We start from the raw sequence: 27,545 nt of genomic DNA, 5'->3' as shown, positions 1-27,545 counted from the left end.
AGACAGACTTTTAAAAACCTAAGTAGTAATTACTTGGAAATAAATGAATTGCACACATTTTTTTTGAGATCTCTTTCAGAGGTACCTGTAAGTTTCCACTTAATATTTTATAAATGTATTTTGTTACATTTTTATTGATTTTAGAGAGAGGGAGAGATAGAAACACCAATCTGCTGCCTTCTGGTGCCCCCTACTGGGGATGGAATCCACAACCTGGGCAGGTGTCCTGAAAGGGATATGAACCTGTGACCTCTTGGTGCATGGGATAATGCTCAACCAACTGAGCCACACCAGTGGGGCACATTTGGTTTGATTTTAAGGCGCAGATTTATAAAGTGTTCCCTTATACATCTCAGGGCATGTTGCATTTTTTTTTTCAATACCAGTAATAATAGAAGGCATTCTGTTATTTTTTCTGGTCTGCTACAAAGATTGCATGGAAAAATGTTAATGTTGGCCTGTGTATTTTGGGGATGACATTTTATAAGTATTATTTATAAGTATTATTAAAATTATTTTATTTTCTCATTGTTGGTTTTGTCAAACATATAGGATGGTAAGAGTGAAGGGGTGTAAACAAATCTCATCTACCATCTCTATATACAAAAAGCCAGCAACCATAATGCCGAATGACGAGTTGCTATGACACCCAGTGTGGCCAGTGAACTGGCCCGATCAGGGGTTGGGCCACTGGCCAACCTCCCGTGTCCCCTCCCCCCGCTGGCCCACCCCTGATCGGACTCTCCCACCCCAATCAAGGGTGGGGCCGGTGGCCAAATGCCCTCTCTTACCCCCCTGGGAGCCCCGCCCCCAATGGCATCCCCCACCCCAATAGGGCACGGGGCTGGCCAGCCAACCCGCAGCCCCTCCCCCCGGCTGACCCCACCCCTTATGTGCTCCTACCACCCTGATTGGCCCACAGCCCCTTCCCCTGGCTGACCCCACCACTGATCTCCCCTCAGCCTCAGTAAGGGGCGGGGCCAGCCAGCCAACCACCCATGGCCCCTCCCTGAGGCCAATGGCCCCCAATTGGCCCTCAACCCCAATCGGGGGTGGGGCCCATGGGCTAATCACGTGAGGCCCCTCCCCCCAGCTGGCCCGGCCCTGATTGGGACCCGATTGGGGTGGGCTGGCTGGCTGGCCAACCTCCCGCCATCTCCTCCTCCCAACAGGCCCAGCCCTGATCTGCCCCAACTGGGGCTGGGATGCCCAGACCCCACACGTGCATGAATTCGTGCACTAGGCCTCTAGTCTTTAATATTTCAAGGAGCTCGGGCCTGAATTTCCCTTCTCTCTTTCAACTACTATTTCATTTTGTATCATTCTTTTAATTTCTAAACTTAGCTAAAAATTGTGCTGGCAGAGAAGGGTGGGTGATTTATTATACTATATAGTTTATGGTTGTGTTTGCAAATAATTCATTTCATATGGTACTCTTTCTCTTCCTGATATTTTTGTTAGTATAGATACAAGTTATTGAGTGCCTACTGGATGTCAAGCACTGGGCTGGCTACTGAATAGGCTTATGCTGAAGATAATTGTAAGATAGTTAAATACTAACAGTTGGCTACACTTAGCAAACTGAAGGCCAGAATTAGGTGGTTTGACCTTGGACATAAAAACCAGTGAACAGTAACTCTGCACACAGAGCCAGGCTTTTCTCACCTGAAGCCTCGTTTCTTGTCAGTATGCCAAGGGAAGTTCCTTCCTCTTTCTCCTCTGCTTCCTACTGCCTCTAACTCAAACACTCCCTTATCTTTTTGAATCTCTATTTTGCAGCTCTCTAATATTCTATTTTCCGTTTTCCAATAGTTTCACCAAACTCACTACCTTAATGAATGCAAGATAGTGGAAAATACATAATTAAAATTTTGTGGACTTTCATATAAGAAGCTCTATTTTGATCTCTTCTTTATCTAAAACTCTTTTTTTTTGAATGTGCATTTTTTGTAGGATAGCAGCTTTTACTGTTTAATATGAGACTTCATGAATAGTTCAGCAATGACTATTATTACATATCCCCAATATAGGGTATTTTTGGCCAAATGAATTTGAAAAATTTGGGGACAATCTTCACTGGCATTTAGTGCAGGCCTTTGAAGAGACATTAATATGCTAATGTGCCTCCAAATGTTATAGGATATAGATGTAATATAAAATATTTTTCAATATAGTTTCTCAAACAAATATAAATAAATAATTTATGTAATGTATTGGATATATATATATATATATATATATATACACACACACATATATATATTTGAGGGAAACATAATGAAAATCAAATTAAGTTATATTATCCATTTATGATTTATCATATCTGAACACAGCATTTCAAATAGATTAGTTTTTAGAAGTTTTGCGCTGAGCTCTAAAGAGTTTATGCTAAGAAATTATAAGTAGTTTTTCATATTAACAAAAAACACAACCCCAATTTTTATTTATTTATTATTATTACTTTTTTCATTCTCACTGAAGATATTTTTCCATTGATTTTTAGAGAAAGTGGAAGAGAGAGAGAAAGACAGAGAGAAATATCCATGTGAGAGAAACACATCGATTGGTTGCCTCCTGCAAGTGCCCCCACCAGGCCCCAGGCTAGGGAGGAGCCTGCAACGTAGGTATATGCCCTTGACCAGAATCGGCCTTTTGGTCCACAGGTTGATGCTCAATCCATTGAGCAAAACTGGCTAAAGCACAACCCTGGTTTTTAAATAGACAAAGTTCTTGACAAGATAATGTAGAAAAGGAATACAAATAGCCATAAATGTATATTTGAGGCAACGTATTTGAAGACTATATAAATATTTTTTTCCTCATCAGACATTTGCTTTAGTGTTAGTATTTCTTGATAACTCTCATCTGAATCAGTTATTACTATATTGAATGGTCAATTCTAACTTTATCATTTTACCACATTTATCAGCTGCTATTATATTGTAAGGAAAAGCTTTTTCTTCTCCCCTAGATTCAGGCATTCATTTGTTTATTAATATCAGCATGAACTCATGGATTCTTTGCTGCAAATTTACATTGCAAAACAAAAAACATTCACCTTAACCAGGTGACAAAAGTTATGGGACCAAGGGACAGCATGTGTCTTCTGATATGACACAGCGGGAAGAACATGCCATCCCCTCTGTGTTTTTCCTGCCAAAAGTCTTATTGTAAGGGCACATCATAGAAGATCTTTAAAAAAAGGCAAAGGAACTATTCTAAATTGTAGGACACTAAAGAAATAGGACAACTAAATGCACTGGGTGACCCTGGAAAGTCCCCTTAGTCAGGGGAAAATAGCTATCAAGGATATATTTAGAAATATTAATGACATTCGTGTATGGACTATGATTTAGATGACAGCATTTATTAACATTAAACTTTTCTGATTTTCATAACTTTTGTGCCAGAGAATATCCTTGTTCTAAATACTAAAATATTTAGGGGTAAAGGGACAGGCTATCTCTGACTCATCTTTAAGTGATGCATAAGAAATATAGGAAAGAGAGAGAGAAGGGGAGAGGGAAGGGGATAGAAGGCGGGAGTATAAATAATTGGTAAATTTGGATAAAAGATAGAGTATTAAGAATATTAATTTCCTAGGGTTGCTATAATAAAGTACTACAAAAGGAATGGCTTAAAACAACAGAAATTTGTTGTCTCACAATTCTGGAATTCCGAATCCGAAATCAAGGTGCCAGCAGGGCCTCGCTCCCTCTGAAACCTCTATGGAGGGCCCTTCGTTGTCTCTTCCATCTCCTGGAGGCCCCAGGCATTTCTTAGTTTGTGGCAGCATCACTCCAATTTGCCCATCTTTCCTCTGTGTCTGAAAAATTATATAATGGATGCTTGTATCAGTGGAATGAAGCCAAAGAACATGTATGCATAACCCATAGACACAGTCAACAGTGTGGTGATGGCCAGAGGGACGGGAGTGAGGCTGGGTTGAGGTGGACAAGGGGGAGGAGTGGGGACAGCTGTAATAGTGTAACAATAAAAAATAAGTAACATTTTTTGAAAACTTCTAAAAAAAGACTGAAATGTACAAATAACACTTTTAAAAAAGATATTTATGAATATCATGTCTTAGAAAAGAAGAAATAATATTTTAGAATACAAGACACCAGTTATATTGGTTATTTCAAAATGACATCATGTTAACTTAGCTAATTATATATACAACTAGAGGCCCGGTGCATGAAAATTCATACACTGGAAGGGGGGTCCCTCAGCCTGGCCTGCCCCCTCTCACAGTCTGGGAGCCCTCAGGGGCGGGAGGCAACCCGGCGATCAGGGGAAGGCGACGCCCCCATCACACCTCTGCTGCTGCCACTGCCAGCAGTGCAAGCCTTGGCCAGCCCTGGTTACCTGAGCCCTGGGCGGCCCTGGGCGGCTGGGCAGCTGCCATCTGAGGCTTGCCTGTGCCTTGGGCATCAGCTAGCAGCTTCCATCTGAGGCTTGCCTGCGCCGGGCAGCTGCCATCCAAGGCTTGCCTGCCCCTCGGACTGGCCCTGGGGGTCTGGGGCACTGAGGGGATTGGGGGAATCAGGAGGCAGGTGTATGGAGCAGCTGGACCTGCCTGGGGTGGGCCCAGCGTGCTGTGCACCTGCCGCCCCAGTGGGGCTTTGGGGACTGGGTGTCACCATATTGTGGCTGTGAGTGCCGCCATATTTTGTGAGGGCATGATGGCCAATTAGCATATTCCCTCATTATTAGATAGGATGATCCTGTTTCCAAATAAGGTCACATTCATAGGTACTAGAGGTTAGGGCTTCAACATTTCTTTTGGGGGATGTAGTTCAGCCCATCACAGGTACACAGGAATTTTTGTACTACTCTTACAACTTTGAGTAAACCTGAAATTGCATCAAATTTAAAAAGTTACCAAACAGTATTAGCATATAAAAATAATTTGCTTATTAAAATGCATTAGGTACCTTTAATGAAAATTTAATTATTAGTGTTAGAGAATTATTACTAAATCAAGCAATTAATAAGTATATTCACTGACACTGAATTGTTACATAAAGTAAAAGAGTATTTATTTGTTCTTATGTCACCTAATAGGCAGTAAATAAGATTCATATTTGGGAGGAATGATATATTTGAATTCAATTTTCAGTACTCTAGGACATAGTTAGGACGAATTGGAAGTTAGGCGGCCTTCCAGTTTGAATAATTAAAGAGGAAATATGTTTAGGGCTCCCAGTAGGAACTAAATAGTCCCCAGTTACAGAAAACATTTGAGAAGTTTCTGTTGATTTTGCATATATAACATTGATTACTTTCATTTCCTTGATGAAAACCAATCACTGTGTAATTGATTGATTTTCCTGAAGCCATATTGAATAACTTGCCTCAGCGTCTGTATTGTACAAAGATAATATTTTTTTGTTGAGCTGTTCTTACTAACGCTACTTTAACTTAATTTGGAATTTCTTGTTTTATTTAGACAAAGGATAATCACTACTGTCAGTGTAAGGAATTTGACCTCTGGTGATTAAGAAAGTAAAACCAAGAAGGTATTTCACACACACACACACACACACACACACACACACACACACACACCCTTATGTCTTCCATCTATTCTCTCAGTATCCTTTTTTACATACCCAATTCCTAATCATATGTTTTTATAAAGGATAGCATTCAGTAACTTTAAAATATTACTTAAGATTTAGTAATTGAATATAGTGATTGCTAAAGTTGTTGTTCCATAAAATAAGTACAGGTTTGGATATTCTTTGTCCTATATTTGAAAATCTAGTCTAAAATCCTCAACTCGCCCTGTTTCTCATGCCCTGAAATAAGACAACTGTGTACACAATCAAATGTGCAAGCCAGCACATGAGGAAATTAAAGTTACTGTTTACTGTGGGCATCCTCATTCTGAGCGTGTATCCAAGGAGACAATATAATTAACATACACACCGATTCTGGAGCACTTTCTCAGGCTTTTATAATTATAGATGAAAAATCATATAGTGGACACTTACGTATGGAATAAAATTTGAAATTTTAAAAAGAACATTTAAAAAAGATATTTAAGAATGTCATGTCTTGGAAGAGAAAAATAGTATTTTAGGACATGTTTCAAATTCTCAAACTAAAAATGGACATTGTCAAGAGTGATCTTTTTATTGAATTGAAGTATTTGTTAGCTTTCACTTCACAAAGTTGAGAAAATCCATTTTATGTTTCTGATTGGTTCAAAGTGTGTGTGTGTTTTTAAGTACTAACACAATACCTTATAAATGCTACTAATTCCCACCCCTGGAGCCATTTCCCTTTCTGCATTTAGAAATGAGACCATTCTGATGATATTAAGAAAAGTCTGACATTTCTAGGAAACATCCTGCTTTGAAAGTCATCAGCATCTTATTTCCAATGGGATCCATTAACAACTATAATTGCACATTAACTTCTAAGTTAGTCAGTCTAAGAATAATAATCAGCTATGGGTCTTATCAATGGTGTTGTTTTTGTAAAATAGATAAACAATTTCAGGATTCTAATTGAAGAAATACAGCTTCTCCAGGGATCCTTTCGGATCTGTGTTGTTATTGCACATGGCCAGCCTGTCTATGGACATCTATCAATACCAGATGGTCTGGGTGGTGGGGGCAGAGCACTAGGACCAGGGCCTGTTGGGCACTCTAGCCCACAAAGCAAACAAGAAAGAAGAGAGGGTAGGAAGGAAGGAGAGAGGGAGGGAGGGAGAGAAGGAGGGAGAGAAGGAGGGAGGCTAACTTCCATAAATGTCATTGTGGAGCTAAAAAACAATTTTCCTTTGCTTTCTAAGTTCTTCTTGCTGGGCTAATAATCAAATTAACAGAGATATATTCACAGGAGAAAACATCCAAAGTTTATTATGCACATTCGGGGGTGCCATAAGAATAGAGACCCAAAGACGTATTGGGCAGCTGAGGTTTATTTGTCATTCTAAAGCCAAAGGAAAGGGTGGTTGTTGTTTGGGACTTCAAAGGGCAGGAAGGCAATTCATAGGGAGACAGAAGGCAAATGTTTGATAAATAAATGTTTGCTGGGCCATCTTTATCAATGGGATGCAGAGAGAAGTTGGAAAAATGGGTTTTGATAGGTTCTTCTCTGCCTGTCACACATGAGTTTATATGAAACTGTAGTTATTTGTGAGGCTGTCTTCCTTCCTGGAGCAGGTCCTCTATCTACATTTGTTGCATCAGTTGCAGGGGATGTGAAAGTTTTTTCCTGAGTCCTTTGTTCCTTTATAACCATCTTAAAAACAACATACCCAAAGGCAAACTTTGGGGTGGCAATCTCTGCTTCCCTTCTTCATCCAGATGGAAAGATTGAAGGCAGGAAACATACATATGCATATAGTGACTGTAATATTATTTATACACCCTCGAAAGGAAAGGTCAGAAAACTTAGTTTAAAAATTATTATGAAATTTATATTTCTTTGCTTCAATTTTTAATAATTAGTTTAATTCAGTGTTTGGCTCCTTATTTTCCATTTATTTCAATAAATCTTTGTTAGTACCTCGTGTGTGCCAGGCAGTGTAATAAGTGTTGGGAACATAGAAAGGAATAAGACGTGATCTGGGATTAGAAAAGTCCAACTTCTGTGCAGGGCATTATACCTGGTAATTTAGCAGCACAGCTTAGTGAATGATTAATGGGGTGAAATTTCAATGAATGAGTCCAGAAAAAATATTCAGAACCATGTTTCACTTTCAGACTTTCTCTGAAGAGCCTCATTACTTCTGAAAGAATACACATGTTCCTCCAAGCGTCCCACCTCTCTCGAGTAGCTCTCCTAGTTATTTTTGTTGTGATTGATAATAAATGGCTCTTAATTAGATTCACCATTGCTTTGTGCCCAGATGTTTGGCATAGATAAGAGTCTATCTGCAATGTGAAAGCATTGGGAAAAGAATAACTTGATTATGTCCCACCTACTAGTATTGAAATTGGTAACAACACCCTACTGGTTTGTGCCTTAATTGATTCTTTAATAATTGATACTTGGGTACGTATGTAAAATCTTATTGTCGTGGTTGGGGACTAAAGGAATGGAATTAATAGCAAAGTCTACTTCAGAACAGTGCCTCAAGTAATTCTTTTTCAAACTCTGAATAACAAAATTGAAATCAAATGCACTAAGAAAATAACCTGAAGTCTTTGGGATCTTAAAATTGCTTGCTTTCCTTATGTAAATGAAAATCTGAAATAAATAACTTGATCCGTTCACATAAAGGGGTATCTTTCTATGGGTATAGAATGTGTAATGTACTAAACTCTACATGGTGAGGTAAACAGCTTAGCTTATCTAGTTGGAAAATATTAAGATATGGGACATTATACCACTTTTGCCTACTTTTTTGTTTATAATATATTTAGAGCAGTCTTTTCTAAAACCTAAGGTGTAGGATATTTATACATACACATATGCACGCATGCATACACACAAAAGGCAAACCTCCACATTTTAATATATTAAATTATGACTGTGACATTTTACGTAAAGTTATGAATTTGGATATTATATGAACTATATTTATATTGCAATACAGATGCCTATTCACTAAAAAGAATAAGGGGACACTTGCATTTGTTTGGCCTCAGTTTAACAGCATGTTATGGGTAGGTGTATGGGAAATCTTAGACACTGGGAACATGTTCATGTCATGCCCTTGGAGAAAATATGTAAACCATGCCTGATCAATTGTATGGAGCTCATTAAACAATGTAAAGCAATGGTGACAATTTATGTGACCAGGTTTTTTAGAGAAAAAGCACATTGATCATTGTATTTAAGCTGAGATGGCAAAGGGTGGACAGGTGTGCTCAGAGATGTTTGATGGAGGGCCCTTTGAAGCTAAAGGATTTGTAAGAACCTTATATAATATATTCCATTTATTAATGTCTATAGATTATGCTTTTTCTTAGAAAAGTTTCTGGAAAAACAAAAACCTTATGAAAACATCATGGTGTGAGAACAGCTCTTAGATGAATTTCTGTGGATAGCAAGATGCATAAAGATTTTATAGAATAGTTTGGGGAAGATCAAAGGTCATACAAGAGTTTTTCATTTGGACTCTGAAGACATAGGATTTTGAGAAACAAGACAGGCTGTGTAGGGGTAGCCAGCATACTGGCCTGAGTGGTTCAGTAGCCATGGATTGGATTTTTTGAGTTTAGCAAGAGGGATGGGGAAAAGTAGTTGGGACTCAGTCTCTCAACGGTCAGTTGAACATTTTTAGACTGTCAAAGTTTCTCAAAAATATTTAATGTGTTTGTCATAAAAATAATTTCAGTGTTATATAGGATTGTATCTGATGTAAACTATTGTGTATCAATTTTCTGACTAAGATAGAGATGAAAGGATTGACTGCCTTCTATGTAAACAGTATACATATGTTATATTTGTTCTTTTCACTTACAGGCTGGAGCCAATGTCCTTCTCCAGGATGTTAATGGAAATATACCATTGGATTATGCTGTAGAAGGGACAGAATCAAGCTCTGTTCTATTGACCTATCTGGATGAAAAGGGTAGGCTGAGCTTTGAAAAACTGTAGAGAGATAGACAAAGAGATAGGTTGGTGGCATTATAAGTGTACTTATTTTGGGGGTCTTCCTACATGATTTCCTATTGATGTGATTTCCCTAGATTGCGTAAAATGAATTATGTTTCTACACTGTAATACTGTAATACATTGCTGTATTGAGCTTGATATGGTATTAACCTAGAGAAGTATGTCCCCTCTTTTATTTTCCCCCCTCTGATGTTTAGGAATAAATAAAAACAATTAAATTATAATCCCTTCCAATATGTATTTTGTCAGAGAAAAGGTTTAAAAATTTTAAACCTTCACTTTCCTACTGTAATACATTGTTGGCTTAGTCAATGCAGTTTTGCAAGCCAGCAAAATTCTAGAGGCCAACAATGAAGGAACATTTTAACAAGCATTTAAAATCCATAATTAGAGGGACTGGGCTTGTCATTATAATCTATTCTCCATTGGGAGGAGAAAGGAAGTGAACCAGCACAACTGAATTTTGAGTTAATGAGAGTGAGGTCATGTGAAGTGTATTCTCTTAGGAGCCATGGTCCTCTTAAGAATTATTACTGTGGGTAAGTGAGGGCATAAGTCAAGGGCAGTTTGCATGGGCATCTCAGCATCCACTCTTGGTGACAGGTGGAAACAGAAACGTTGTCAGAAGAATACCCATGATCATGGTGCTGGCCTGGAAAGATGCAGCTGAGGGCCCAGATGTATTCAATGGCACAGAACAGTTAATTGCACAGACCCAGGGTATAATTTCATGAGTAAGTTCAACATCGGCAAAGTGAGAGGTGTTTGAAATCTTGAGCTTGATACGGTATTAACATAGAGAAGTATGTCCCCTCTTTTATTTTTTTCCCCTCTGATATTTAGGAATAAATAAAAACAATTAAGTTATAATCCCTTCCATTATGTATTTTGTCAGAGAAAAGGCTTAAAAATTTTAAGAGCCTCATCGTGCTTGCAACTCTATTCTCACCTCTAAGAAAACCCGCACATCTGCCTCTTTGTTTCCTGTGCTCTTTGCCTCCTCCAGATCGCTTGTATCAAAGGGTTTATTCTGAGGATGGCTTAGAATAATAATAATAATTAGGACTTAGCAGCCATGAGTTCTTAAAAAAAATAGTCTCATTAATTCTGAGAGCAAGGTAAGAACAGTTATTTTCATTAGAGTGAATGTGAACCTAGCTGTGCTGCTGAAGGTCACTGAGTCATGGCCTGGGTGACAGAGCAGCATATGCAGGCGCTGTGGTATAGTCAGTCCTTCATACTACGTCTCCCTCAGTCTTTGTACCTACCTGCTCCTACCTGAGGAAATCCCTGCGTTCTTCCCATCTTGCTAACTATGACTTTGAGACTAATTACTTCTAAATGGAATGAGCTGAAAGTTATGGGCATTCCATGTTGGGAAGCTTTATTATTTGCACATCTGCAGAGTTTGACCTGTGGTCACATGATTCCGAATTGACATGAACCTGACTGTCTTTTATTTAGCTGTGCCAGTTCTAAATGGTATTTTCCTGCTCTTCTTACTGTTCTGAATTTTTAACAGCCATCATGATAAATGTTTCTCTCTGGAAACTAAAGTTAACTATCTTTATTTACAAAAGAATTAACATCCTGTATAATAAAGAGCTAATATCCTAATTAGACTGAACAGCCAAACGACCTTCTGGACGACAGTCTGGATAACCTTCCAGATGAAGCCAGGTCTGTGAGGGCAAAGGTAGCAACTGGGGCTGCAAGGGCCAAGCCCTTTGCATAATTTTCATGCACTGGGCCTCTAGTTACTTATAAATCTCTTCAACTCATTAAAGGATTTTGTTTCATAAAAAGTTTTAGTATTTGCAAAAGCAGTATTATCTATTCTATAGAAATAAAAAGAAGCGTATTCCTTTGAGAGGTTACTTTAAAAAGTGATTAAGAAAAAAAAAAATGAAAGGAAGGTCCTGACTCTGAATGGTCCAGAGAAAATCTGTCACGGTGATGGCTGTCACAGTTAGTTTGTAAATACATGTTTGCTGGAACAAATTCAATGTAGTATCTCTTAAATTTTAAACTCTGTTTTCCATTTGTCATCGCTGTGGCACTGGCCTCTGCCTTCCCATCCATCTGCCCCCTCTCACCTCATTCACAGTCTGGTTCCATTTCTGACAGTGTCCCTCCTACTTATCATATCGGCTGCCACAGTTCCTATAAATACCACCTAATTTGATGTGGTCTCCCCTTGTTGGCGCCCTTTTAGAAATATCTGCTGTGACAGCATGGGCCGATGTCCCTAGAAATTTCTGATATTATGGGATGAGATTTTTATTGTTATTTAGCGCCCAGTGTTTCAGCACTGCATTCTTATTACCAGGCACCTGCAATCCTTGAATGTTCAACCTGCGTCAAACAGTTTCAAACCAGAGTACTTATCATGCTGTCACACCAGGTCACATGTGGCAGGAGGCAGTCCAGGTTGTGAGCAAGTTGATTACATGGAAAATCACTGGTCACAAGTTCTAATTGTACTGTCACCACTGACATACACTATACCTGGGGACAGCAATTAACCTCTGCTCACCGCCTGAGCTATCCAGGCTGGAAAGTGAGGCAGCCACGGAGGGCTGATTGAGCATGTGATGCATATTAGATCTCCAGTGCAAGGCAGACCAGCTGGTGTTCAAGGAAATCAATCGATTATAAAATGAACCAGCACAGAGAGAAAGCAGTACAGGAAGAGCTCAAGGTGGTCCAGGACAGATAGATGCTCACCATGGGGGGAGGGGCACATTTATCTATGTGTGTATGTATACATAGATATATATTCAAGTCCCTGAAACAGAAAAAAAAATCACACTTTGCTCAACGTTCAGTATATCATTGCACTCTGTCCTTTCTCCTTCATTTCAAATCGATCCTTTTAAAAAAGTAGCTCACCTTTATTCTCCCAAGTTCCCAATCTCTACTCAGCCCACAGTCCCTACCAATCCACTGGGAAGGTCCCTGCCACCATGTGTCGCCCTTTTTGGTTCTCTATCCAGTGGTCACTTTTCTGTTCTCTAGTACCTCGTCTCTCTGTGACAGTTGATGACCTTGATCACACTGTGTTATGAAAACTCTCTCACCTGCAATGACCTTTCCATAGTTTTCCCTTTTCTTCCAGCTTCTACTTAGTTTTCTGCCGATATGCCACTTGTACCTCCAGACACCAAAATGTGGGTAGTTCCCAGAGCTTTGTCTTTAAGTATCTTCTTTTATCTCTCCAAACTACCCTGGCCTGTCTTGCCCTCTTCCTTGTGTTGTGCCCACCTGCCTGTTCCCAAGAATGTTCCTAGAGCTTAGATATCTTTCAAGACCTGCAGGCTTGTATGCACAGATTTCATTCTCTTGACTTGGATATCAGAAAATTAGAAGTAACTTGTCTGCCGTACATGGAACTTACCCTTTCATACATTCTATATATGTTATATTTTATCATAACAGCCAGGAACCCAAGTATCTGAACATCACTTTTCGTCTTCTAAATCCCTCACATCTAATTGTCACCAAATCTGACAGAGTCTGTTTCCTTGACATCTGACCTCTAATATGCCCATATCTCTCACTAATTTTGCTATTAGTATCTTAGTGAAAACTCTGGGATTTCTTTTTTGTTTTTATTTTATTATTATTTTTGTTAATCTTTACCTCAGGATATATTTTTCCTGTTGAGTTTTAGAGGGAGTGGAAGGGGGGGAGGGTGAGAGAGAGAAACATTGATGTGAGAGATTCACATGGATTGGTTGCCTCCCACACACACCCTGAGCAGGGCTAGGGATCGAACCTGAAAACCAAGTACATGCCCTTGACCAGGAATTGAACTTGAGAACATTTGGAGTGAGGGCCTATGCTCTAACCACTGAGAAAAACCAGCCAGGTCAGTCTTTCTATTTTGGAACAGTCTTGGAAACTGGTCTTCTCACCTCTAGCCATTCCTGTTTATTCTTCAGAGGACTCTCAGATTAATCAGTCCACAAATAAACTCATCTATTTATTCTGCTTAATAAAGTTCATTCAAAATGCTGTCCTTAAACCAACCTCTTCAGAATCACCCAGAGTCAGGGTGACAGTGCATCCCTTTTGCCTAGGACAGTCCTACATTGTGCCTGTAGTCAGGGTGGAGGGAAGGGGTTGGTAGCAGGTTACAGGGCCCTTTTGGCTTGAACATGTTTATTTATCTTTGCTAGAACCAACTTTCTTTGCCTGCTCAACCCTTTTGCTTCCTACAAGTCTTGGCTCTCTTAGGAAGCTTACTATGGAGACAAAAATTGGTGTTCGATGTACTTCTAGGAGCTTATTGGAGAATATGGTGCTAAAATCATGAGGTGAATCGTTTCAGAGTCAGCATAATGGTAAAATTATCTGTAATAGCACCATAGAATACCCACAATACATAATGGATAATAGAGTAAATAAAAAGTTGAATTGTCAAAAAGACAATATTACCTGATAGGGGACAGTTAATGAAAGTAAAGGTAGGGTTCAGATTGACTTAATGTGTGGATGTAGTTTCAGTTTTGCAGACAGGCCTCTGACCTCACTGCATGGGATGAAGCTTCTGAGACCTAACATTACATAGATATTATCAAATGTATTCAAGTGGTAGTAATCAGTGTCACATGTACATACTATTAATTAAACTACAGACTTTATTCAAATTCCATTTTTCCAAAAACGTATTTTTTAAAATCTATTCCAAGATAGATTGCTTTTAGCAGCAACTATTTTGGCCAGAAAAATCATAAAGAGTGAAAACTGTATCTTTATACTTTCTTGTAATTTAATTTAGGTACTTTAAAATACTTTGGGCAGTGTGTGTTGATTTATACTAAAGCCAATATCCATTGTGAACCTGCCATATGTATGGTATCTTATCTTGATTTTGGGATATAATAAGGGAAATTATTCAACACCACACTCTAGCTGGAAATAGAATGCTTGCTAGAGAAATAATTATAGCACTTTGAGTGAGAATTCAAAGTGAAGAGGGGCTTCAAAGACGAACACGTTGGACAAATATAAGATGAAACAATTTTCACTCCAGCATCTGAGAAGCAACTCTACGTTCTGTTTGAAAGGCTCTTTTCCCCCTAGGAGTGGATCTGACCTCCCTGCGCCAGATGAAGCTTCAGAGACCCATGAGTATGTTAACCGACGTCAAACACTTCTTATCCTGTGGAGGGAATGTTAACGAGAAAAATGATGAAGGAGTAACACTGGTAAGTTAATATACTTGACTCAGAAATATTGCTTAAATGGAGAATGTAAGTTTATTTTTAAGACATAGAAATTACTATAATTAAATAATGTATTTTTGATTACAAAAGTAATATATATTCATTGTAGACATTTTAGAAAGCATATAGATATTCAGAGGAAAATGCATGCCCTAACCGATTTGGCTCAGTGCATAGAGCGTTGGGCTGCGGACTGAATGGTCCAAAGTTCAATTTCGGTCAAGGGCACGTACCTTGGCTGTGGGCACATCCCCAGTAGAGAGTGTGCAGGAGGCAGCTGATCGATGTTTCTCTTTCATTGATGTTTCTAACTCTCTATCCCTCTTCTTCTCCCTCTCCCTTCTTCTCTGTAAAAAATTAATAAAATATATTAAAAAAGAAAATGCAAATCACTTATGCCACCATCCAGAGGGGGAAAAATATATATATATATATATATTGATATAGTTTCTTCCGAGCTTCCTTCTTATGCATGTTTTCTCTACAAATTTAGAAGATTTTTTTGGTATTTATTTGTCAATGTGATTTTAGAGATGGAACTTACAGGATAATGTTTTTATTTTAATTTTAAGCCAAACAAACGATGGCTTAGTCTGGTGAATAAATTTCTAAATTCAAGGAAACATTTTTTTTTATTGATATAAGGCATAGCTGCAGTAAGTTAAAAACAGAACAATTAAATTTGGGTTAATGTTCATATAAGCATAAGTTCAATGATCAAAATATGAACATTTGGCCCTATTGACCCATAAAATTTACCTGGAGTGGGCATGCAAGGGTTAAAATTAATTATGACGGAAATACATGCATTGAAGCTCAGAAAAAATAAGAAAGTAAACTAGACAGCAGAAAAGAGTATGAAGCTCTGAAACGTGGGACATACAGACGGGGTTGGAGCCAATGATTTTCTACCATGGAAAAAAGTATGGTGTGAGGTTGAACACGGGGGATTTCAGGCTGTACACTGGTAAGTGCAATGACCCTGAGGCAGGACCAGGTGTGGTGTGATTGAAACACAACAAGGTGGTAAGTTTGGCTTAGCAGAGTAAAGCAGAGAAGAGAAGCAACTGGGGTCAGATCACACATATTGTGGGCCTATATAAGGACAGTGGCAGTTACTCTGAGTGAGATGGGGACACATTGGAGAGTTCTGAAGAGAGGCGATTTTACTTCAGTTCTGGAAAGATCACTCACTGAGTGCTGTGTTAAGGATGGACTGTATAAGGGCAAGGGTGAAGCTGAGAGTTCAATTAGGAGGCTTTTCCAGTGATTTCAGAAAGCAATGGTGTGGCTCAGCTAAAGGTGGTAGAAGTTGAGGTGATGAGAAGTGGCTAATTTCAGTCAACATTAAAGGAAGTTCCATTGGAATTTCCTGATGGAAATGTGATGTAAGAGAAAGAAAATACTTCAAAATGACTCCAAGTATTTTTTTGCTTGAACAACTGGAGTGATGAAGTTGGATCGAATGAGATAGAGAAGGCTGAAGATGGAGCTTAGAGCAGGAAAGATTGAATCAGTTCTGGAAATATAAAGTTAGAAGTGCCTCTTAGCCATCTTCATGGAGATGTTGAGTTTGTGGTTGGATATTGCAGCCTGAGATTCATGAAATGTCTGGACTGAAGAAACAATTTGGGGAACATTAGCATATAGGTGCTCTTTAAAACTCCTGACCCGGATGAAATCATGAGTTGATATAGCAGGAAAGAGGATTTGGGACTATGCCTTGGAGCTTAGGCAAAAGAGGAAGATCCAGAAATGAGATGAGAAGGAACACCTCCCAAAGTAGGCGGGAAACCAAGAGAATGAGATGTTCTAGGAGCCAAGTGAAAAAAGAATGATGAAGATGAGGATAAGATAGATTATTAAATACTGCTGAAAGGGTCAAGTAAATAGAGATGACAAATTCGCTATTGAACTTGGTAACATGGAGGTCATTGGTCTTCTCATCTAGGGTAGTTTCAGTGCAGTGGTTGGGTCAAAATCCAGTTTACAGTGGGCTATTTAATTAATAGTTCATTTAACACATGCAATACACTAATGCCTTAACACAGTGGTCGGCAAACCGCGGCTCGCGAGCCACACGCGGCTCTTTGGCCCCTTGAATGTTCTAACACCACTTCTTCAAAATAAACTCGCATGGCCGAAAACCGACTTCTGTGCATGGGCCACAAAGTTTCAATCGCACTGTACGTGCTCGCCCGCACGTGGTATTTTGTGGAAGAGCCACACTCAAGGGGCCAAAGAGCCACATGTGGCTCGCGAGCCGCAGTTTGCTAACCACTGCCTTAACACATTGTAGAAACCCAATAGAGACTTTGTTTCTTTGTTTGGCAGAAGATATTACAACTTTACATACATTTTAAAAAATCATCCTTAAATGACACTAATGTATTATGCTTCAAACACTGTTGAATAAAAGGACCTGCCATTGTTCAGTAGGAAAGCTATTGAAATAATCAATATAGAGTAATAGACCACTCTCATTTTAAACCATCTTCAATTTTGACATTCCCATAAGTGTTGCTAATAATTTTTCTGTAATAACAATCTTTGGGTGATCATCTTTGAGCTTTTTACAATGAGAATAGCAATGAATGGAAAGCTAGAAAGTTGTCCATTGGAGATCAGAGTATTTAGCAAGTGACAGTTACATTTGATTCTCAGGTCTAAATTGTTTAGTCTGTTATGTTAATGACTGCTATCCCTGGAGTTGCCTTTCTGTAAGACACATGTATTTTGTGTTTTCCTGTCTATTGTTGGTGATACATAAGACACTTTGTCCTTAGACTGATTTCTATATCCTGAGTTGGAGTGTCAATTGTGGTTCAAAATGAGGTATAATTTTCCACACTGTTAAATTGCTGTGCAAAAAGAGGTGCAGTTATCAACAAAAGGCTCAATGGAATAAACTTCTAGTAAGATGGTTTTTATGTTGTCTTTTCTTCCTTTTTTAGAATCAACACTAAAATAACCAAATATATTACAGCTCTTTTAATAAGATCTCTTAGTTTGCATTAATATTCTTCTGAAAAGAAAACAGAAGCCTTAGAAAAGGATACAGCCCAAAAAAGCCATGTTATAGAGCACATAAAAATTAGTTCTTGAGTTTGAATGTATATATGCTCTTGGAAAATACTACTGTAATAATTAGCATATATACCACAAAGTTGTTGGCTGGTTCTTCACTGTTTTATTATAGAATTTGATGTATCACATCTGGCCTTGATACATATGGGTTGTTGGAAAACCATTATTCATGAGATGTAACTATCAAGCAATCTTATTTTTGTTTCTCTTTGTGATATCGGGAGTGTTGATTCATCGCTTACTTCTCGACAAAGACAATAGCCAGTGCATGAGTTTTCAGGTCATTTTTAGGGAAGACAGCTTTTATGATTACTTTATGCCACAAAACATAGCCTCATTTTAGAGATCAGAATGTCCAGACCAATGTAATATTTAAAACTCCCGACTTGAATAAAGTCCAGGCTCATTGATCTTTTTAGTGCCATACTCCCCTTTTATCATATGGTGTAGCTCATGAGTCCCTTGCCAATGTAATATTTTTATGTAATACAAAATGGTGCATAGAATTACATAGAAAGCCAGTTATGTTGAAATATGGTAATCATAATATTGAAATTAAATTTGTTATATGTAATGTTTGTGCTTCTTTATTAATTAATATACTAAGTAACAGATCTAATGATTACCATGATTTTACAGTAGAGTTGGACATGGGTGATATTTCCTATAATATTAATGTTTTATGAAAATATTTCTTCTGATAATTTTCTCTCCTTAATTATTTTAACTGTAAAATAAATCATGTAGTTACTTAATAACCTAATTTAAATTGGGTTGGATGACAGTTTACTTAGAAAGAAAGGCTACTGCCTTAGAAACAGGAATCACCACATCTGAAAAATTTGAAAGGTGCTCCAAACCCTGAGCTCATCGCTGTAGTTCCTGAGGCCTCATTTCTGAACTTCAGGTTGCATTGAGAAACCAAGCTGGGAGAATGTCGAAATGATAGCTGCACTATCATTTTAAAGCTTGTCAGGATCCATTCATCCTCTCCAGTTCCTGTCCCTTTTATGTGTATAAAAGCATCACAGGATCACATCTTCTGTTGTCATTTGTATCTTTGAATCTCTTTCCTGTAACACCAAATGCAGTGCTAGAATTTTAGAGCTAGTCAGTACATGTTTGACTTCTGGACAAGTAGTGATAAAGTATTGAATTATTATATTTTGTATTTAAAAGTATTCATATTATAGTAGAGAGGTACATTAGAGAGGAAAATAGGAATTACATGAAAAAGTACCTTGTCAGAGTCAGAAGGAAAACAATACATAATTAACCCATAAGCCTTTTTCAAACAATGATGACATTCACTTGTACCAAATAAATCAAAGTATATATATTTCTTTTATTAAGGTCTGTGTATTTTAGGTTCAATACTTTATTAAATTGCTCTCTTTAACCCACTGAATAAACTATTGATGTTGCTGCTTTTTAAAGATAAATAACAAAATATCTCTTTGTTGCAGTTACATATGGCATGTGCCAGTGGCTACAAGGAGGTGGTGTCTCTCCTCCTGGAACATGGGGGAGACCTCAACGCAGTGGATAATCAGTACTGGACCCCACTTCACTTGGCAGCAAAGTATGGCCAGGTAAGTGAGTTCCTGAGCTCTTTTTATAAATTATTTTATAATCAGTGAATCCTTCTATATTAATTTTATTTCAAATTATGTACTAATCATTATGTAATCTGGCTTTTAATGGTATGGTCTTGCTAAACAAATAGTTTTATGAATGAAAGAAAATATGTACTTTTAAAAGGACAAATAATAACATATATTCCTTAGGACACGGCATACTGGCATACTGCATATTCTACTCAAAATCATTCGAGAAATGATCAAAAACACAAATATCCTTTATAATATGGACTTAACACAGTGTTCTTAATATTATATAGTTTTTATAAGTTTACTGTTTCATGAGTCTGTCATAATTCTGTTTGTTTTCTACAGCTAGCAGATGTAAAGTAAAATTACATTTTATATTTTATTTTTCTCCATAAATTATATTTCATTTTAACGAATGAAGGATGGGTAGCAGAGTTCTTTCTCTCAATTGACTTTTTGCTGTAGCTAATACATCTGAAGATACTATTGCACAAATTAATTTTTACTAGGCACCCTTATATCCTGAAGAAGGAGCAAAATCACGGTCAGATAAATGGTGTCTTGGAGAGAGAGAGAGACATGTTTTATGTATCCATGACAAAAGATAAAGGAGTATATTAAACTAATAAGACAGGTTAGCTATATAGTACACATACTTTTAACTTGTTTTAGTGATGAAAGTAGATTTTTAAAAATGTTATTTTAGTCTGTTATGTTTAACAATAAAAACATCATTCTCTGATTAACATATATGCCAGATGTGATACCTGCCATGCCTCAGTGATATAAGGAACTTAAGCCCAGTTCAATTGCTACTTCCTTCTTAAAGCCTCCTGAAGTTTCCTGTCACACAAAAGTCATAAGATAGAAGAATCAGTGATTAAACAGGCAGAGAGAATTAGTGGATATCAGTAGTCTCACCCCATTTACCAATCACATTAGAAAAACTTCCAAACTTTGGGTTTTCTTTTATTTTTCCACTAGAGGCCCGATGCACGAAATTTGTGCAAGAGCAGTCCTTCCTTCCCCCGGCTGTTGGCACTGGCTTCCCTCTGGAACCCAGGACCCGGGCTTCCCTCTGGCTGCCAGCGGGCACCTGGGACCCGGGCTTCCCTAGCAGCCCTGGCTTCGTCCAGAAGGTTGTCCGGTCTTATTAGCATATTAAGCTTTTATTATTATAGATTACAGTTTACATTCAATATTATTTTGTATTAGTTTCAGTGTACAGCACAGTGGTTATACAGTTATATCCTTTACAAAATGTTTCCCCTGATACTTCCAGTAACCATCAGGCACCACACATAGTTATTACAGTACTATTGCCTATATTTCCCATGTTGTACTTTACATCCCTGTGACTATTTTATCCTCCCAATCCCTTCACCTTTCACCCAGCTCCCAACTCCCTTCTCATCTGGGAATCAAATGTCTGTTGTCTGTGTCTATGAATCTGTTTCTGTTTTGTTTGTTCATTTATATTGTTCTTTAGATTTTACATATAAGTGAAATCATATGGTATTTATCTTTCTCTGACTGATTTATTTTATGTAGCATAATACCCTCTAGGTCCACCTATGCTGTCACAAATAGTTAAGATTTTCTCTGAAGTTTGGGGTTTCTAAATCTATGTTTTCAGCCTAGAGAAACATGGTATTGAAATTACATGGAAAATATGATTCAAAAGGTGCATTTGCTTTGGGAGATGCAGAGTAATTAAGATTGATGTTTTTATTACTACTTCTCTAGGGTGCCAGCTACATTTCCAACACTCGTCATTTATTAACATTAAGTGACTTAAGAAACTTTCCAATGGCTTTATTTTTTTTTAACCCAGCTGAAAAATATTTGTCCCCAACTTTTTGAAACCATTATTCCTCACTTTTTTTTAAAGTTTCTTATACTTTCTTCTATGCTCCAGACTCTTCCCCACCACACAAACACACCTATATTTTAATCTGCCCAATGAAATGATTAAGCCAGCTTTGTTTGGAGAACTTCCATAGCCCCCTCACTGGCTCTGAGTACCAGCTACCACTCGCTGGCTGTGTGAACCTAATAAGCCTTAATAGTCCTTCTTCCACAGAGCCCCAGGGTCTTCAATTAGTGAGAACCATCAACACATCTGTTTACAGGGGAATTGTTACATAGCTCAGAAGATGCTTGAGAATAAAGAAGGCAAATGCATCACTGAAGTGTCAAAGAGCATATGTCCTAGTCAATTGATCCAGCTGCTGGATTTGTACAGAGAGATGTTGAACATAATGTTTTCTAGCAACGGCCATTTATAGTGTGCAAATGAGTCAGATTTTTAAAACAATTTCACCTTTATCCTCTGCTTCTGTAGGAAACAAGTAGCCATTGCTTCTGTATTTTATAAGTCCTTATATATTTTAGTACAAAGGATAGGAGCTGAAGATTATATATGTCTTTTCAGTTTTGCTCCATTTAACTTACTAGAATGGGTTCTTCACCAGAATATAAGCTCCAGAACAGCAGAGATGTGATTTGCATGGCCCACTGAGCCATCCCTGTGTCAGCAGAGTAACTGAAGGAATTAAATGGACAAATCAATCAACCAGGAACTGAAAGCAAAGTTCTACTGCTGAGCGTTAGAGTGAGGATTTAATGTTAGGATATATGACACCAGAACAAGAATATTCTTCCTCAATTCAAACTAAGGACGTAACTAAGAGATTTATGTTAATAGAAGATTTTGAGTAAATTATATCTTGATTTTTTTGTCAAGAATATACCATATAATATCTAGAATTATTTTAAAAATTCTTTACCCATAAAATATCACTTAATATTCATTTTGAAAATGATATTTTAGGAACAGTTTTTATTTGAATTATCAATTTGTATGCATGGGAGATTTGTAACTCTCTAAAGACATTTATTGTAAATAAATGCATCTCAGTTGAGAAAAAAAAACTTGATAAATGCTAACATTTTAGAAAGACTCATGGCATTTTTAGAGACATTCACAGCAATTTCAGTTTTTTATAAATATCTTATGAATATGAATACCTTTATGGAGAAGGTAGTTTATAATTTATAACAGTATTTACAGTATTTATTACTGTCAGTTATACTTAGATGGCATATATATTTTAAAACTTCCCTTTATACGTACATTAACTTTTTCATTGAGTATAAAGAAATATCTGTTCTCTAAAACTGAGACCTGAATAAGTTATGTGAGCAACAATTCTTTGAAGAGTTGTACATAAGATAAAATTTTATTCTAGCCTTGTACATATTTTAGTGTTGTTAATAGCATTGGAAATACTACAGTAAAAGATAAGAAAATAATTGTGAAATGATGAAATCTAAATATACTTCTCTTCAAAAGTACTTGATATCACACAACTCCTATATCTTAATGTTCAAAGGAGTCATTTGTATTTTCAAATACATTTTTACCTAAGTATATAAGAATTGAGATACATTTAGAGTATTTTCTTCAGATATTTCTTCTTTGCTTTGGAAAAAACAACACTGTCTGGTTTTCCTCCTGACCCTCTGAGCACACAGTATTGACAAGCTCAGTGCTCTGTCCTAGGCTCTCTCTTTTCTCAATATTTATGTCTTTAAGAGTCTTCCTCCTACAGAATACTCTGCATGTTCATGTCTCCCAAAGCATCCTCTCCTCTCGTTTCTCTCCCAAATTCCAGACCCAAGACGACCACTGTCCAGAGGGTAATCCCTGTCAGCCTGCCTTCAAACTCAACTTGTGTACAAAGAGAATGATCATCTTCTTTTTCCCATTTCCAATTTGTTGCCCTCTTCTCTATTTCATCATTTACTGGGCATTATTCTTTTCTTATTTTTCCTCTCCTCGCCCATATCTGTTAAACCACTGAGCCCCAAAACTCTTACCTACTAAATGAATTTGAGCTATAATTATGTGTGTCCTCGCAGCCTTCACCCTCATCCAGTGCTTCAGCATCTCTACATCAGGATTATCCTGCCAGCCTCCTAACAGAGCTCCCTGCCCCTCCCCCACACTATTCTAAGTACAAAAATAATCAAACTATTTCAACTCAGCATCCTCTCCATTGCCATTGACATGAAATGCCCACGCCATAAAATAGTTTATGAGCCCAATGTACCTGGGCTTCTGCTTAACTCTCCAGCTCTAGTTCTCCTGCTTCCTCCCACCAGGTTAGAGGATAAAGCCAGAGTGAACTTCTTTCAGATTCTGTAATATGCCATCATGCACATCCTTTACATGTTCTTTGCTGTTCTTGAAAATGTTAAGTGGTCAAATCTGACCTAACTTTGCAGGACTACACTGTGAAGTTATGCTAATGCATTCTCATTTCTCCAACCTGTGTGCCTCTTGAGGCCATGAATGTGTATTATTTACTGATGAATCTTCAGTATCCAGCATGATGTTTCCTATTTCAATTATCTCTAATGTTTCAGACAAACCTGGTGAAACTTCTTTTGATGCATCAGGCAAATCCAAACCTTCTGAACTGCAATGAAGAGAAGGCCTCAGGTAGGTTATGAGCGTTCTGGGACCACTGAGCAGTCACTGTTTCCTTCCTGTCATATGTAAGTTGTTCATCATGAGCGTAGCTAGGAAATGAGAGTCAGCCTCTCTGAGAAGCTCTGTGGAAACCAGCCCAGTTTAATATGATTCACAATTCAGATGCCCTGATCCAGGACAACGGGACATTAGAGAGCAGTTGCGTTAATGGGTTACTGTGTTCTTTCTTACAATTTGCTTTTCAGGCTTAAACTTCCAGGGCAGTGATTCCTGCAGTGTCATTACTTCAAAAGATCTTTTTGCTTTTGTGTTAACTAGTTTCTCATCAGACCTAATGCATGCTTGTTCATTAGGGTATTTTTAAATAGTAACATAACAGTATTTTTTTTCTGCAGATATTTATACTGCTAGAAATAGAGACTAATTAATGGGCTAAAGATAATTTAAAAGTTTAAAAAACTTAGTTTAATGTTACTTATTTTTTTAAAAATATATATTTTTGAAAATTTCTAAAGTTGTAAAATATATATTTTTGAGAGAGAGAGAAAAAAGAAGAGAAAGAGGAAGGGAGGGAGAGAAAGAGAAGGAGAGAGAAACATTGATATGTTTTCCCACTTATTTATGCATTCATTGGTTGATTCTTGTATGTGCCCTGACCAGGAATTGACCCTGCAACCTTGGCATATCGGGATGACACTATAACCGACTGAGCTACCCAACCAGGGCTACAGTTCTTTTTACTAGTGTTCTTTTATATATTCATATATGTAGTTTAAAAATGGATGCAACATTCATTTTTTAGCTTTTAGACAAATTGACGACAATGCTACTACTCATAAATTACTTTGGTATATTAAAAGAAGAATTCTATCCCGACCAGTGTGGCTCCTTGGTTGAGTGTCCACCCATGAACCAGGAAGTCACAGTTAAATTCCCAGTTAGGGCACATGCCCAGGTTTTGGGCTCGATCCCCAGTAGGGGGTATGCAGGAGGCAGGCAGCTGATGATTCTGTCTCATCATTTTTTTTTATCTCTGTCCCTCTCCCTCCTTCTCTCTGAAATCAATAAAAACATATTTTAAAAAATAATTCTAAACAACAAAGAGAAAAGTCTAGTATAAGGAACAAAATAATATAAGAAATTTGACGGTAGTAATTGATCTGAATAATTTATATTTACTTATTCTTCTTGTTGCTACAGCTACCAGCCTCAAATTTCTTATTTGATATACTTATGGGAGGGAGTATGATTAATTGATAAACCTCTAGTTTAAGGCAGGATGAGGGATTTGCTCTATTTCTCACATTATTGGAATTAAGTATTATTGTTGAGTGATTTTTTCATCTTTGCTAAAATAAACTGATGATTTAACAAACAGAACTAATAGCTTAACAGTCTCAAATATTAAAACAGGCTAATATTAATGATAGTGTAGTAATTTTAACATGAACAAAAAAGTATGTCTAATAAATATGAATTAATAGTTTTCTTCTATTTTTTAATAAATATATTTATTTTGAAATATATCACACCTTCTGTTAACTCTAGTCTAGTTCTAACAGATCACAATTTCAACTTCATATCCTTAGCTTCTTGCCCAGAGAAGGGACTAAATATGATTGACCCTTGACTGCATAGGCTCCCATCTGTCACACTTTCAACTTTTAGGTCTAGTGTCAACTGTGCCAAACGGACATCCAAGGTCATGGACAGTTCTGGAGCCCTAGGGGATGAATAAATTCCTGGTCTAGACACAGCCTGATCACCTCCAGCATAGTGTATGGTGACTCAGACAATTTTGTCCCTGTTGGTCATGCCATGTCTACCATCAACGTAACCCCTTTTCTATTCCATGTTGGTCATGAGAGACACAATGATGTGATCATAGTAGACCCTCTAATAAACATTTATTAATTGAATGAAAATATTTCTCTCACACACAAGGGACAAAGACCAATAATGCAGTGAGAGGTTAAAAGTAAATGCAGGATATCCCAGCATCTTATCCAAGAGCAAGAAGAATGAATCAAATAAAACAATAGTGCAGAGAAAAGTGAACTTGACATATATTTTTACTGAGCAAATGAAAATTATCACAGTACCATATTAGGTTCTTGCTGCTTTATGTTTCTTAAACTTGGAATGGACACATAAAAATTATTTGGGGAAATAAAAGCAATTTGTGGCATAGCTGTTAGGTGAGGCAGAAATAATCTTCCTAGGTAAAGAAACTGAGCAGCCTCCTATTCATTATGTGATTATGATTTAACCTAAAGTAAATGATGATAAAATCCTGGTATAAATACCTTCCTATGGTAGGTGAATTACTGCTTCCAGCCCATAAAACCACATAAGTCAAGTTTATAGACAAAGATGGTCATGCAATTTAGTTACGAGGGTTGAAAGGAACAGGTGACTCCATTAGCTTCCTAATTGTTATTAATGTGAAATTTTCTCAGGATTTATTGATTTCCAGTATCATTTGTTAATAATAATATAAGTTGATTAATTCCCATCTTTATTGCTATCCAGATATGTTCAGATGTCACCATTAATGTGTAATTTATAAGAAACTATAATAATTCATACTTCAGATAGAGAGGCTAGACACACTGTTTTAATACACAGCTATTTATTTGTACATATACCCATTTAGTAAAATGTTTTAGAATGCTTACTACACGTTTTATAATAGCCGTGTCATTCTGAAGATATATTTTTTATCATTTTGCTTCATATTCATCAAGATGAAGGAAGAGTTTCCTGACAATAAAATGACATTAAGTTCTCTCAAGCTTAGCCTCTCAATGATTTACATTTTACACATCACCTCATAGTGAAATGATTTTTATATGTTTTCATTTCAGTTATAATTAAATATGTCACTAATGTGAAAAAGGCAGTATTTTTAAATGGCAGCACTGTGATTTTGTTCCTGGCATAAACTTTTAATGTTTTTATTTTTGCTACATGTGCTGATAAATTTTAGCGTTTTCAGAACTATTGAAAGTAAATAGTTTTCTGTGGTCTCACTGTCCACTTTTTTTCTGATTTTCTTATTGGTTTGTGTAGATATCGCTGCATCTGAGTTTATTGAGGAAATGCTGCTGAAAGCTGAAATTGCCTGGGAAGAAAAAATGGAAGAGCCTTTATCTGTGCCTACCTTAGCACAAGAGGAACCCTACGAAGAGATCCTTCGTGACCTGCCAGCTCTTTCCAGTAAGCTGTAAGTGCCTTCTTCATACAAGGAGAAATTAATTATTCTCACTTGTCTTTCCCTCTAATCACCAGTCATTCATTTTGGAGTCAATATTAAACCTATCTCTCAACTGAAAGCTATAAAATTGAAGCTACATGTTAATATATTTATCAAAAGATACATGTTGACAATTACGAGTTTAGCCTACTCTTATGAATATGCTCTGATTTTGTAAAACATTACTATTTCAGTAATTAGATATATTTGTCACAATGGGATCAGAGATAATATTTTAAACACACTCCATGTTTTTTAGCCAAACGGATACATAGGTTTCC

The 27,545-nt window shown here is 37.3% G+C and overlaps 1 protein-coding gene across 1 annotated transcript in view; it reads left to right on the top strand.

Annotated features, from left to right (window-relative positions):
* The window catches only part of MYO16 (myosin XVI), a gene marked incomplete at its 5' end in the record, with an annotated part of 447,953 nt that overhangs the window by 81,811 nt on the left and 338,597 nt on the right, over positions 1 to 27,545 (top strand). The window contains 5 exons of the mRNA XM_079779480.1: positions 9,430 to 9,538; positions 14,671 to 14,795; positions 19,367 to 19,492; positions 23,942 to 24,017; positions 27,081 to 27,234. Of these exons, the coding sequence (XP_079635606.1) occupies positions 9,430 to 9,538; positions 14,671 to 14,795; positions 19,367 to 19,492; positions 23,942 to 24,017; positions 27,081 to 27,234 (590 nt within the window). The remainder of the gene's footprint in view (positions 1 to 9,429; positions 9,539 to 14,670; positions 14,796 to 19,366; positions 19,493 to 23,941; positions 24,018 to 27,080; positions 27,235 to 27,545) is intronic.

Source organism: Cnephaeus nilssonii (genome assembly GCF_951640355.1).
Source record: "Cnephaeus nilssonii genome assembly, chromosome: 8".
In the NCBI taxonomy this organism is placed as follows: domain Eukaryota; kingdom Metazoa; phylum Chordata; class Mammalia; order Chiroptera; family Vespertilionidae; genus Cnephaeus; species Cnephaeus nilssonii.
This window is presented reverse-complemented; position numbering and strand designations above follow the sequence as displayed.